At 39.9% G+C, this 14,919-nt stretch overlaps 2 protein-coding genes across 8 annotated transcripts in view; one reads left to right on the top strand and one right to left on the bottom strand.

The window, feature by feature from the left end:
- MCM9 (minichromosome maintenance 9 homologous recombination repair factor) overlaps nt 1–14,919 on the top strand; it is a 60,665-nt gene that overhangs the window by 16,701 nt on the left and 29,045 nt on the right. Inside the window, exon 8 of one of the 7 annotated variants that reach the window (XM_081139990.1) lies at nt 13,453–13,525. The exons of 3 other annotated variants lie outside the window; for them this stretch is intronic. In XM_081139990.1, coding sequence (XP_080996116.1) covers nt 13,453–13,475 — 23 coding nt within the window. In that variant the 3' untranslated portion in view covers nt 13,476–13,525. Of the gene's footprint in view, nt 1–8,760; nt 8,980–10,668; nt 10,851–13,441; nt 13,526–14,919 lie in introns of those variants that run through there. 3 more of the 7 variants (XM_081139989.1, XM_081139988.1, XM_081139991.1) reach the window with 3 other exon arrangements.
- On the bottom strand, nt 57–14,898 carry ASF1A (anti-silencing function 1A histone chaperone). Its single transcript, XM_081139992.1, has 4 exons — nt 14,327–14,898; nt 8,987–9,102; nt 5,398–5,574; nt 57–3,928 (listed from the first exon to the last, which is right to left on the bottom strand). Exons 1-4 carry the CDS (start codon nt 14,433–14,435, stop codon nt 3,716–3,718), a joined length of 615 nt encoding a protein of 204 aa, XP_080996118.1. The 5' UTR covers nt 14,436–14,898; the 3' UTR covers nt 57–3,715.

The following is a 14,919-nucleotide window of genomic DNA, read 5'->3' as shown; positions in this document are numbered from 1 at the left end:
CCATATGTCTTTTTGCACCTTAGTTTTGAATGATTCTATTCATCTTTCTCATTGTCAAGTGATGACCTTCATACATACGTACGCAGGAAAAAATATGTATTACCTGGCATTTTTTGTAGCCCCAGCAAACAGAACATTGAAATAAATTAAGTAGGGGGGGGGGGAAATCTCTTTATGTAAAGTAGATAGATGACATTGCGCTTAAAGCATTTTCATGCTCATAGATCTCACGGCAGCAGTAGCTCCTATGGAAAATTCTTAGGTAGAAAATGTTTGAGTATGGAAAGCGTATTTTCATCATTGCAATGTGGAGCTTTATTCACACATTGTAATGATTCTTCAACAAGTACATTTAAAAGCCTTTGCAGATAGACGTCAAGATTAGATTACAAAGTGACTTTAGGAAAAACTTATTTTAAAAAACATGTTTTGATGCCATTTTGTATTTTTACACTATTTTGATTGGGGAAATATTTCTCCTGTTCTTCTATAATAGGCTGATTTCACACATTTTATAAATGTTATTTACTACTTGTCAGGGGAGCCTACCATCCATGCCCTATACTCAGATTTCTTAGGAGAAGCTTGTATTTTAAACTTACAAAGCAGCAAATGTTCCATTAATGGCCTTACAAAATGAGAGCTCCGTTCTAAGGAGCTCTCAGGTTTTGAACTATAACTGATCAGTACATTAAGAATTGACAAGAAAGGATTTGTGACTTGAGAGGGGTGGACAAGCTTCAGGATACTGGAAGGGAAGTAGGCAAGAATATAAAGAACCCTTCATGAGCAGTTTTAAATTCTTATGTCCCAATGTTCTCGAGTTCTGTATAAAATCAAGAAACAATAGAGGTGTCCCTCAAGTAATGAAGTGGAATTTTTCCTAAGTTGATTGTATGGAGGGCCAAGAAATGAGTGTAAGCTATCTTGTGAGCTACTGGTAATTTCAGAATATTTGGAAATTTTAAAGTGAATGGCTACTGATTCACTATATTAGCACTTTCTCCTTTTTTAAATACCAAGATCATAATCCAAATATGAGAAAAAAAGACAGGGAGAGGGAACAGAAATTATTTTAGAAATATATATATAGAAAAGTTATTGCTATTTACATCTACCAAAACAGCCAGATTAGCCTTTCTTCAAACTGTGTATCACAACCCAATAGAGTCATAAAAGTCAATTCAGTGAGTCAGAACCAGCACTTAAAAAATGAAATCAATGATTTCAGAATATACTGCACATAGTAAAGGTGCACTATAAGGGGGCATTTTCATGAAAACTGTTAATATAAATACATACTTATGTATTTTAAAAAAATTGTTTTTACCATGGATTATAGAAAAGTTTTGAAAACTGCTGCCATAGACTTCTTGGTAAAATTAGAAACCACATGGAAGCCTAAGGTTACATAAGGTCATAAATGAACCAATGCATGCATGCTTCTTCGACTTCCTGCGTGTTTTCTCAGCTCAGATATGATATCCTCATTCCCTCCAACCTCCTCTTCAATCTCTTCTGTGGCATAAGTCATTTGTTTATATTTATCTTCTCAGAACACAGCTATTTACTACGATCAAAAAGGGGGAAAAACAGTTCTAAACCTTCTGACCATAATTCAGATAGTGTCTGTAAATGAGGCTAAATGCAAAAAAAAAAAAACTAGTTTCTTGTTCCTAATGTTTGAATTCTAAATCTATTTTAATACTTAAATTATCCTGCAGAACCATAATAATTTTTAATGAGGTAACAGTTTTAAAGTCTCAAACTTCTGTGATAATTGGCTGTCCATTTACAGTAAAAACCTAACCCTTAGTTGTCAATACAAACCAATATTATAATTTATCAGAATAAAAACTCAGCAGTGTGCTCTGGCCGGTGTGGCTCAGTTGGTTGGGCATCTTCCCATGCACCGACCAAGGTTGAGGGTTTGGTTCCTGGTAAGGGCACATGTTCAGGTTGTAGACTCAATCCCTGGTAGGGTGCGTGCAGGAGGTAGCCAGTCTAGGTTTCTCTCTCTCCCTCTCCCTTCCTCTCTCTAAAAATCAATAAAAAATATATATTTTTTAAAAACAAAAAACCTCAGCAGCAAAATGCTTTATTGATGATTTGGCTTATAGCTGCTTTAATTCTAACAAGCACGTATCTTGTCCCTGTTATATTAATCACTGAGCTTTTTGTTGGAAAATACTACTTTTATTTTTAATACTTTAACATTTTCTTTTAATTGCAATTAGACAAAAAATTAGTTTTTTCTTTAGTTTTGACAGGAGGAGGAATTTTATTTTTAAAGTCTATGAACTAGTTAGTGGACAGTATTTTAATAATCTGGTATATTAAATTTCAGAGTTTAACATTTAGCAAAATTTTGCTTCACAAATTAACTCTTTTAGAATGACAGGAAATATGTACAACTTAGATTCCATATTCAGACATGCTCTTTTCCCTTCCTCAAAATAAAAGCTTTAAAAAGTGTAGTATAGTATAAAAGTTTTAGATATGAAGGCACTGCGTAACTCCGCATCATATGGCTGATGTCTTGCTTAGCAGCAAGAGCAATAAGGATATTCTACACTTAACTTAATGGACCATAAAAAAACTTTTTGAGGAAGGACCTAGCTCTCATCAAAGAAAAAGAACCTTTAGGCCCATTTAGTTAATGAATTCCTTTCTAAGACTGCTTTTAAAAAAACTTATCTGGAAAAGCTATCTAGAATATGTCATCTACAAATATGCCTCATCTTACTCTTCATGAGTGTCAGGGATATGGAGAAGAGTACTATATGTGTGAAAATATATACATTTCCAAAATAATAATTTATTTGCTAAGGTAAAGCTACAATACACCTTCCCAAATCCAGATTTTATATAAATGCCACCAACAGATGATCTATGACAACAATTTTAAAGAGTTTATAGGATTATTATAAATCTAATGAACAGATCTAAGTCATTATACTCTCCTGTTCTTAAACTGAAGGAGTTTGTATCTGCTCTTGACATGTTGATTGCACTGGGTAATAATGATGTATATGATTCAGTCAGTGTTCTGATGTCCTAAACTCTTAAAATAACAAAAACCATAGCCAGAGGACTTTATAAAGAATTAACCACACTTATTATCTTAGAAACCAAACTGAATGCTAACATTACGTAAACTGTAACAGTAGCCATAGCAGGCTTTAAGATGGCCTGGAAATTCAGATCCTGAAGTTCTTGGTAGCATATAGTTGACTTCAAATCCCTTCTTTAAGGACATGCCAAAAAATAATGGAAATTCACCCTTTAAATTAAACCAAACTATATTACAGGAAGAAACATTTTAGTTGAAGTGAACTTTGTTCTTTTGAAGGCCAGTAAAACAGTGGTCCAAAGATTATTGTCCAAGAGGTTAAGACATCTTTACAACCTGGTCTAATAATTCATATTTCTTTATAAGTGCTTTAATTACATACAAAGAAAAAAATAATATATGTTTTAATCAGATTAGTTTCAGAACAAATAAAATAACACATTAGAGAAAAAAATTACTTAAAAATAGTTGTATTTATATTCCACAATTTGCTCAAATACTGGTTTTCTTATAAACTTTCTACAGGATGTTTTTTAAACGAATTCTTCACATTGTGTCTTAGTGACTATGACTTACGGAATTTCAGGGAAATAGTTCTGTTTGTTTTTATAGCTTAATTTGTACTAAAGGGATGGCAGGTGGTCACATGCAGTCCATGTGGGATTCTAACATAACGTTTAGTGAGTTTTCTGACGTGGACCATCCCTTTGATGCTGAAGGTAATGCGTCTGTTGAAAGAAGTGATTGTAAATTTGGATTACTGCTTTCTGCATCTTCCAGTTTTTCTGTGTTATCTTCCCAATTAATGTGGAATCTTGTGACTCTGGGATTAGATGCCAAAATGTTCCTCTGAAGCTATAGGAAGAAGGAAATATATAAATGGTAAACACTAAGAAAGTTAGATCACCATATACAAACAGGAGCTTAATATTAATACTCCAAAAGGGCTAAGTTCACATACACACAAAGGTATAAGTCAAAGCACCTAAAACGTAACTAATACACAAGGACTAGGGCCGCAGCCAAGGAATTATTTAGTCTGATGGAAACAAGATACAGAGAATCTGAGGGAATTCACCCCGATCTTTTACTATCCAATAAGTTACCTAAGCCCTCGATACTGCTTTTTTATAAAAGGGAGAGAATCTCTTCTTTTTTGAAGGTGAATGTTTCAGAGAATGCTTTCTTTAACAAATAATATGCTTTCTAGATAGATGTGGTGTCTCTTCAGTAATATTTTCAAGGAAAATGAGAAATTCCCCCAAATATAACCTCTTGTTATTAGTGGGTTCCTCCCTTTTAATTATTATGGCTCATTATTAAAAACAGATTCTAGCCCTGTTCCAGTGTGGCTCAATTGGTGTGAGCGTTGTCCCGTACACCGAAAAGTCACGGGCTCGATTCCAGGTCAGGGCACAAGCCTAAGGTGCAGGTTCAGTCCTTGGTTGGGGCAAGTACGGGAGGCAGCCAATCGATGTTTCTCCCTTCCTCCCTCCCTCTCTCCCTTCTTCTCTCTAAAATCAATGAACATACCCTCAGGTGAGGATAAAAACAAACAAGCAAAACCCCCCAGTATTCTCGTTTCTTCTCTTTTTCCTATACTAGGTGCAGTGCCACACAGGGAACTAATAAATTGGATCAATGGGAGGTCCTACACGGGATAAAAACCATCCTAACCTTATTACTTTCTATTCCCATTTCTTTCATGGTCTGGCAGACAGGGTTGTTTAATCTCAAAAATTACCAGTTACTAAACTGTTAACAGTTCCCAATGGAAATCATAAAGTACTAATTATTTCTGAGAATACTGAGTCACTGATTTCAGCTTCTCACTCAGAAGCTGTTCTCCATCACCAAAAATATTTAATACCTTCGGTGTAAACTTTGAAGAATAATGGATAAAACAAGTGTTCTGAAGAACAAACACAAAACTTCCCCCCCACAGTTCCGGGAAGAGTTACAAACAAAAGTATTATTGAATAATCAGTATAACAAAGATGAATTTGAATCTCCTAAAAGTTGAAATGAATAGAATCATGATATATGGGAAATGCCATACAGAAAGCCATAAACAAAGGTCTATTTTTTACAGAAGGCACTTTCAATTTCCTAAACCAGAGACTCAAGGTGCCTGCCCAACATTAATTATTTATGACTCATCTGGAGAGAGGGTTTGAGGTCATCCATGGTAATGGAACCATGATTAGTTTGCTTAGTTGGCACAAGGACCTCAAATTTTCTTTGTCTCAGCCATTTTCATGGTGTCCTATGAAATGGCAACTGCTTAAAAAACTATATAGTGAAAGTACTAGTTAGAACATTACCTTAGAAAAGTCTGGTTTTACTGGTGGATTTTCCCTTAATTCTGTCTCGGTATATTCATTATTTACATAATAGCCAACTCTAATAAATTCTTGACCTCGATAGGTGCATGTAATTAGCACAACTGTTACACCTACGGCATCTGCATCTGGAATGAGTCCTGGATTCGGTGCATCAGCCTAGAATAATTTTAAAAGAAAAGAAACATGTCACAAAGGCTGTTAACTGTAAGGAAGACTAGAATTTTGGTTACCTTGGGCATCATCAGTTGAGGGCATCATACTGGGGAAGGCAAATGCTCATTTTTGAGACTGACTTATATCCAGAAAATATAATTCACATATTTCTCCACAGTATACCTAAGTACCCTGGGCAAAGCATCACTACTTCAGAGTAAAATAAATCTGGCTGCAGCATGTTGTCATTTATGAGGGTTTTTGCAATATTCAGTTATAAAACCTTTCGTAAAATATAATAAACAATTAAATCAATAGTCTTATTGACTGCAACCTTTTCCAGCCATAATTTTCAGACCTAAATTAGCCTGTCATTTGCACTGTTGCCAGTATTAGCTACCTAAGCTTAGATCTATTCCTGTTCCTTCACCAGGTTTTAAAACTTCAAATGATTACCCCTCCATTTCTAAGATAAAAATCTCAGTTCTTTAACTTCACTTGTAAGGCACTTCATAATTTGCCTCCAACCAAGACCTCCATTCACATTCCCTTTAACTCCACACCTCTTGTGTTGTTCGGGAATTACATAGTTCTTTAAAATGCAGTGATCTTTCCTGCCTCTGCCTTGCATACACTGTTCCCTTTGCCTGAAAGGTCCTTGCCTAATAGCCTGAAATTTTCATCATTTAAAGTTTACATCAAATGTATTATTCTTAGTGAAGCCCTTTCTCATTCAAAAGTTAGATTTAATAGCAATCTTTTTTATGCACTCAGGTTACCTAATAAAAATCCTCTACTAACGGATGCCTAACAACCTAAATATGTTTACCCTTCAATCCTGCCTATTATTTTAAGCTTTATCTTGGGCAGAAGTGCCATCCAGTTCATTTTTATATATAATCTCATGTCTGGCACAGCTCTGAGCACACAATATACTTCGTATTTTGAAATTCATTCATAACTCAGTTCCTACCCTGAAATGGTATGATCTCTTTGGAGAGACACCAGAATAGGGACAAAGGGCACTGTCCTGAGACTATGCTGTTTATTTTTAATTTTTGTTTTTAAATGTTTACTGATTTCAGAGAGAGGGAGGGAGAGGGAGAGAGAAATATCAATGATAAGAGAGAGTCATTGATCAGCTGCCTCCTGCACGCCCCCTACCGGGGATGGAGCCTGAAACCCAGGCATGTGTCCTGACCAGGAATCGAACTGTGACCTCCTGGTCCATAGGGTGATGCTCAACCACTGAGTCACACTGGCTAGGCATATGTTTATTTTAGAGATCCTGAGCATCTCTCCACAGAGGTGTTAGGTTTACTTACAGGTACCCAAAGAGTTTTTTTCAATGTACCTGAAGTGGGTAGAGATGGGAAAGAGGTAGTTCAGTATTGCTATGGGGACTTTCCCCCATAGTGCTTCCAATCCCCTCAGCAAACTGGTTCTAGGCATGTTTGTGTTTTAAAATGTGTTTGCCAAAGGACTCAGCTTGAGCAAATTCAAGTAGAAAAACCTGTAAACCTCTCAGATCATTCAGGATGGAGAATTTATAAGAAGAGATCTTTGACTCCAACCAGCAGTACTAGGCAGATGTTTGGACATCTTCCGCTAGCTTTTGACGCTCATGAGAAAGGCATGTTTATTCTGAGAGGCAAAACAGGGCCGACCAGGAGAATACTATAGCAGAGTGTTTAAAGCACAAAACGAAAACTGAATTTTAGTCCCTTTCTGCTGATATGATAATGGTACATTTTGTAAAATGCAAAAGCTGAACATAGGATCTAAATTGCACATGCTTCCTACGTTGCTTTTTGGTAACATGCACTGTTACCAAGGTAATACCAGTGGAAAACCACTAGGAGCAAATATTTTTGAATATTTTTTCTCCAACATTCTGAGCCAAAAGCTTAGGAATGTTCTTAACAACATAAATACAAAGAAAATATTTTTAAGGGTTTATTTCAAAAACAAGGGATTTATTTAGAACTTTTTATAGTGGCATAAACAGGTACATATATCACTCGCTGCACGTTAAACTAAGTTTCTTACTACATCATGAGTTATCATTGGTGAAGTACAGGTTCTCCAAGCTTAAAGCAAATACTGCTTCTTTTTATAACAATTTCAAGAAGCCAAAAGAATAAAAGTTTAGTCTAAACATAGAAATAGGGCGCTGTCAGTGATTATACTTAACTGCTTTATTTCTCATTTAATCCTCATAACATTCTTATGGGGTGGGATATTCCCCACATTTTATAGGTGGCTAAGGGAGGTTAGGGAGCCTGTCTAAAGTCGCATGTGCCTAATAAGCAGTGAGGTGGGATTTGAACCAGGTCTGTACCTACAGTGCTTCCGCCTACACATTCTCTGGGACCTATGTCTTTTGCCAAGGTTATGCACTCGCACAACCCGGGTTAACAGCACTTTAATGTATTTGAGTTTTTAAAAGCATTTGTTTAGGCACAGTAAATTATCTGTCGCTTTTTAATAAAAAGTACTCAGGCTAGGAGACCAAGATTCTGATTTTCTATCTAGGAGAGGGGAGGGAAAGATAGCAGCTCTAAAGATACCATAGGTTTGAGTGAGTCTTGACCCATATCTCAAGGTATTATCTGAGCAATAGTATTTGTTGAAATTGGTCTCATCTGTGAAGTGAGAAAACAGGGAGTCAGGGATAGGAGGAGTCCATTTTTTCTCTAGATGAAGTCTCTTCAGTGGGTTCTACCTAACTGATGGGACTCTGTTGTAGACATACTTCCAATAAAATTAATAGTCTTGTAAAAACCTGTGGATAGTTACTCTTCGGACTATTATAAATATCTCCCTCTAATAAGCATGGATAATTGGAAAGGGTCTAAATAGTTTTATACAGTTTAGCATGGGTTAAAAGAAGTAACTTTTGAACACAGAAGACAATGTTTGAAGTTTTGGCACAGACCCAGATGTTGTCAATAATATGTGAGAACATAATTTGTATTAGAATTTCCCCTCACATACAGTAAACATAGTAGTGGATTTGTAACAGTAATCCTTTATAAAATGCATAGAATAGATACTTTAGGAAACTGGACTTCAATTCCAATGACCCAAGATCACAGAGATCTCTACTAACATACCTGTTAACCTAGTTTAATTACTGATTATGCTGAAATCAAGTTGTTGCTTTTGTTATATCATCATCACTCCTAGCAGCTGAAACCATAAAGTGAAGCTGCATATGACTGACAACACCAATTAAGTCAAGAGGTGGCATGCCTGTATAACACAGAGACTTCCTAAAACATGACAGCAGCAGATAAAAAGTGAATGCAGCAGCAGTAGAGTGACTTAACCCACAAGGAGAGGGATAAGAACCATGTGATACAGTCTGTCAAGAAACATGAATGGCATACATGCTTACCAAGAATCATCTTACCTGAAATACAAACATGTGTCTTCCAGCAGGAACAGGGCCCACTAAGACAGAGTCTAACACTTGGTCATATTCCTCGCTTTCTGCGGAGCCCACGTAAATAATTTTCCATTCCAAGTCTACGGTTAAAACCAAAATGTTATTTAATATTCAGTAATTACATTATGAGATGACATAAAAAACCCTTTTAATGTCCACTTAGCCATTTATTGGCTGCTGAAATTGGCTTTTCATAGCAGAAAATCCAAGAAGGCACTGAACAGCTCCTTAAGAAATGCTTACATTTTGTACCAGTTTCTCAAAATGCTCTTTTGTGAAACACTAGTACCTCGGCAGAACTCCTCACAAACAATATGGCCCAAAACGTGGAAATGCTTCAACCTTGCCTTGAAGATTCATGAAGCACACTGGCAGAGGAAGTGTTCTGAGACATCCTTCAGTAAAAACAGGAACGTTAATCTGGAATTTCCCAAATGTATTTGGCTATGGCATCACCACCTCCCCTTTATTCGTGACATATTTTAACTTACTAACCACACTTTGGAAGGACTGCCCCATACTATGTTGCACAGATCCAAATCTTGAAAGAGCTCCGAAGTGGAAAAATCATTAGCCAGCTTCCTTGTGGCTCAGAAGGGGCTTCAGCTTATCAACTGTTAAAGGACCGGAGTCTGGTTTCTTCCCCAGTGCACCCCTTCCTATTGTACATTCTTTAAACTGAAGGAGAAACCAAGGATCCTCTTGCCACTTGATACAAGAGTATATATGGTGGGAAAAGGCACAGGGAAGAACAAGACATGCTGAAGTGCAACTCAAGACATTCTGTGAAATTCCGCCATTACACGTAGTTGGGATTTATTGAGTACCTTTACAGTGTGCTCTGTGAGAACCCAGAGAGGAAGAAAATGACTGCTCCTTTGAAGGAGCCTCTTTAGTAGGGAGAGGAAGAAACTGGACAAATACAAATCAGCCGAGACCTCCTTGGCTTCTCAAGGTGGTTAACAGTGTGTGGCCTGCCTCTCGGATTCACTGCACGGACTACCTGAGCCCTCCCAGAGGAGCGGGGGTGTTTCCGGGTCACTTGTGGAGAATCTAGTTAGTGCCACCATGTGTTGCCATTTTTGTGTAATTGTGTAGGTATTTTTGTTCCCTAAATAGATACCAGAAATAGTATAGGTACTACTTATTCATAAGGTATTTATAAACTGCAATTTATTGAACTAAAAGCTCCTTTAGGCTTATACTTTCTCTTATGAAGTCAGTAATTTTCTGAGGACCTATTATGTCATTCATGGCATGGCTCTACCCTAGGCGAGACCATTTTATTTCCAGCTTCTAGCACATTTCCAGATGCAGCATCCTGCATCTGACATCTCAACAGATCATCTATTTGTTAATGAAGAGAGGAAACATCAGTATGAATAATACCTAGTCAGAAGGAGCAGCAAATCTGAAGGCCCAGAGGTAGAAGCATGCTTGGCAAGAAAAAGCAGGGCTGCTAAGGCAAGACTAGGACGAGCAAAGAGGAAAATACACACCATGACATTGGGGGCGAGGGGCGTGGCCAAATTATGCAAAGTTTTGAAGACCATCAAAAAGACTTTGGCTTTTACATCAAATGGCATGGGAAGCCATTGGAGGGCTTTGAGTAGAGGAGTGACATAATCCAACTTTCATTTCAGAAGGATCATTTTGGCTGCTGTGTTCAGTACAGTCTGTAAGAGGGCAAGGGAAGAAACAGGAGGATATTTCAACACATGACACAAGAAATCATGGTGGCTAGGATCACAGGTAGCCATGGTGGTGAGCAGTAGTCACATTCTGGATAAATCTTGTAGAGGTAGCAAGAGTCACTTTGTGTGTGTGTGTGTGTGTGTGTGTGCGCATGTGCAGGGGGTAGGGGGTAGGGGAGGGAAACAATCAGGAGTTAGTTTTAGACATGTTCAGTTTGAGATGTCTACTAGATATCTAAGTGGAGATAATTAATAGATCTGGTAAAAGTTTGGAAGTTGTTAATAGGTAGGATTCCTAGGGAGTGAGCCATGGGACTGTCCAGAGAGGTCATGGAGATGAGGAAGACTCAATACAGTAGGTTACAAAACTAGTGTCCAATGAGGTAGGTAACCCAAAAGCCAAGTGGCAGAATTGTTTTAAGGGTGTGAACCTATTAAACTAGCCAAGTGAATATAAGACTAGGAATTGTCATGTGGTTTTCAAATTTTGTTCATTTCATATGTATTTGTACCTCTAAATAGAGCTCTTGGCCTCCTAATTGGTATAAGGTAGCATTTGTGGTCTGTCAGGAACACAGTCGTGACTAACAAACCTTTTTTAAAATACCTACTATGTGCTGGGCATTGGTCTTGCTATCTCACACCTGTTGTTTAAACTTCAACAGCTTTATCATATGGATTTAATTATACCTATTATGCAAACAAGAAAGTTGAGGCTCTGAGAGGCTAAGTAATCTACCCAAATTCATACAGTATATCAAAGAATCAGAATCCAAGCTATCTCTCTGCAACTCCAAAGCCTGGGCTCTTTCCAGAAATGTAACTAGGAAGATAAATTCTTCCTTCTAGGGGAGATAACCTAGGCTGTAACTCAGGGAACACCTATACCATTTTTGTTTATGGGATGCTTGCTGTAACCACTCACTTTGAAATGCTCAGTACTTATTCCCCTGCCCCCTGTATTGGAAGGAGGGAAAGGGTCAGATGCTTTACACAGGTTAATCAGTTGAAGGAGTTTATTCATTTGTTTTAAAAGTTAACTGTTTCACTTAATCATGGTAATCCCAGACTGCAAGTATCTATTTGTGTTGGGAGTGAGGGATTCACCAAGGGAATTTTAAACTAATTACACTATTTGGCAAGACCTGTTGTCTAGTGGAAAGTATGTAGTCTTTAAAAATTAGAACAAGCCTTAAGTTTGAAAGTATGAAGCACCGTGCTCGATTCTGGTACATTGTAAGATTTGAACTGACATGTAGCCACTATTAGAAAGAACTAAATTATTTTGAAAGCAAATACTCCTCAAGGCTTTTCCTGAAGCAAAGCTTTTAAAGGAAAGTGAAAAATGTGGGGGTCTATTGACAGGTTCAAGTATGAAAAATGGTGGTCAATCTCTGGGTTGTGACTTGTGACAAAATTATAAAGTGGGAAAAAATTTTTTATAAAGAATTGCAATAGTATAAAAGTATAGTTTCCTTAATTCACACAGCCTCTAGGTGGAGTACACAAGCATGGCACCTTTTTGAAAGATTCCTTTGCAGCTTTGGTATGACTCAGCTTAAACTCTTTGAAAAAAATACTAAATAAATGCCCAGTCTAGGTACCCTGGGAAGTGAAGTATACAAGTGGAAGTAAGGGTGTTGTTGACATTAGTGTTGTAAAAATTCTGATGTAATTTAACTGATTAGATTCCAGTTAAAAATGGAACATAGTTCTGCTTCCATGAGTGGCAGGTTTCAACCACCCAATGTCAGGGCCCTGTAACATCCTGAAGCATCTGTCTTCCTTGTTCAGAATTGGCTCCTAAAATGTAAGTTATCACTTGAGAAATACCTGTAATCTGAAGAACTTTTAATGCCTAAAACACTATAGTATAAATTGGAAGAGATCAATGGTTTCTTTTACATTCACTCATTTTTATATGCAATTGGAAAAAGATGGAAAATATTAGACTTGAGTTTTTTTAAAAAGGGCCTGGGAGCTGAAATGCTTACAGTATTACTAATGGGAAAGTAATCAAATGGTTTCAAAGTACTAAGAAAATTCCCCTTTAATTTTATTATCAATGGCCTATTTAGAAATTTGTTTAACAAATGAAGCATCTTTCAAAATGTGCACTACATATTGTACATGTGCATATATGCTTTATAAATGTATTTACACTACGTGGAAGAGCACAGACTAAAGTGTTAACTGGTTACTTACAGGAGTGAGATGGGCAAGGCATTGAGTACAGAGAACTGTTACTTTATGTCTATGACTTTTTGAAAGTTTATTACAATGAATGTGTATTTTTATAATCTAAAAAATTACATAAAATACATTTTATAGAGACTAAAAACTAATTTTTAAAGGGAAAGTGCTTTATATGCATTGATTAGCATAATAATATTAAATGCACTTTGTTAAGTAGATTTGTAAGTTCAAAGATGTAATTTGTAAAATTACCACTGATGAAGTTAAACTTCCCCCTCAACTCAGAAAATAAAGCACTGTATTATTTTAATAAAATCGCAAAGATAAAACCTTAGCAAGTTTCAGCTTTCTAAATATTTATCACTGCACATATTAAGCATATCTTTTTGACCTTAAAACGTACTTAGAAAAAACAGTGAAAAATTTATGCATTGCCACTATGGCTTCCTAGCCCACTTTTGTGTTTTACGTTCAGGGTGTTTGGATGTGGAGTTATTTTAATTAGATTTCAACATGTTCTTGAATTAAGTCTTCTTTCAGACTACTCAGAAGCCAGTGATTAAGCCCTGGTAATTACTTAAGTGCTGCGCTTATTTCTGCTCTGGGGCTCGGCGTAACTTTCTGGCTGAGCATGCCCTTCTCCCCGAGCCAGGATTCCCCCGGGGAGGCGGCGCCCGCGGCGCTCGGCAGCCCGCGCGCAGCATCCCGGGCGCGGGCCGCAGCCCTCGGGCCCCGCCGAGCCCGCGCCCGCCTCCCGCGCTGGTTGGTCGAGGGAGCAGAAACCGGCGCGGAGGCGGCTCGCGCTCCTCCCCGGGCGGCCGGGCTCGGCCGCCGGGAGGACGGCAACTCCGGCGTAAGCTCTAAAGATGGACTCGCCTCTCCGCTCAGGGCAGGAGGTGGGCAGGCGGGGCGCCGCGTTCGTCACCCGCGGAGAGGAGGCGTCGTGACGCCGGGGTCGGTGGCCCAGTTCTCTACTCGGGAAGATGGCTCCGCCGCTAACTCGCCAGCGCGACCACACACATGCCTCTCCTTCCCCGGCCTTCCCGTCGGCGCTGCGGGGCCCGGGAAGGCCGGCGGCGGCGCGGGGCCGGCCCGCCTCGACCCCCGGCCGGCGCCCCCGGGGCGGGTGCGGGTCTCGCGGGCCGCCCGCCCGCCAGACAAAGCTGACAACATGGCTACCTCCGCTCGAACAAGTTCCCCGCAAGTTGCGCCGCGGCGGCGCCCGGGCGACGGCTGAACGCCTCCCGCGCCCCGGCGGCCGGCGTCCATCAACTTCAAGTTTCCCTCCAGAGCGCCGAGCCCGCCGCCCGCCCGCCGAGCACCGGCCGCCCTCGCGAGGCCCGGCCCGGGAAACTTTCAACGTCCGCAGCCCGCAACTGACAGCCCGGCGCGGCGGGCGGGGGGCGCGACTCACCTTCAGACAGGTCCTCGATGCACTCGAAGGTGATCTCGAACTGGAATGGGTTGTAGAAAGGAGAAGGGTTGTCCAGCACCACTACATTGTTCACCTGAACCTTTGCCATATTTTGAAAAAAACAAACAATGGGGACGGGGCTGGCTGCGGCACAATCAGGTCCAGCGCGCGGCCGCTCCCGGGAGAGCGCAGACCCCCGCCCGGCGCCGGCCCGACGTCGTGCCGCGGCGACTTGAGAAACTTTTTTTTCCTCTTTTTATTTACACGGGAACACTCCACAGTGTTTTGCAGCTTTCCTATTTCACTAAACTACAGCCCATTCTCCGATAACTAGCAGCGTTGGTCGCGATTGGCTGCACCCGAGCCCTGACCCTCCTCCGGCGAGGGCCTCGGCGCCGAGCAAGAGGGGCTCCGGCTCCGGGAACGGACTCGGCCGCTGTGACTGCGGCTCCACCTGCTGGTGTGGATTAGGACAAAGGCGGAGAACAAAGTGAGTGGAATGCAGGCTCGGAGGCCCGCGCGGAGCCGCCGCCGGCGGGGGAGGAGCGGCCCGCAGGCCCCGCCCCCGGCCCGGCGGCTCCCGCGCCGCACGT

This window comes from Miniopterus schreibersii, assembly GCF_964146895.1.
Source record: "Miniopterus schreibersii genome assembly, chromosome: 6".
NCBI classification, from domain to species: domain Eukaryota; kingdom Metazoa; phylum Chordata; class Mammalia; order Chiroptera; family Miniopteridae; genus Miniopterus; species Miniopterus schreibersii.
The sequence above is the reverse complement of the archived record's forward strand: the minus strand, read 5'-3'. Positions and strand labels throughout refer to the sequence as shown.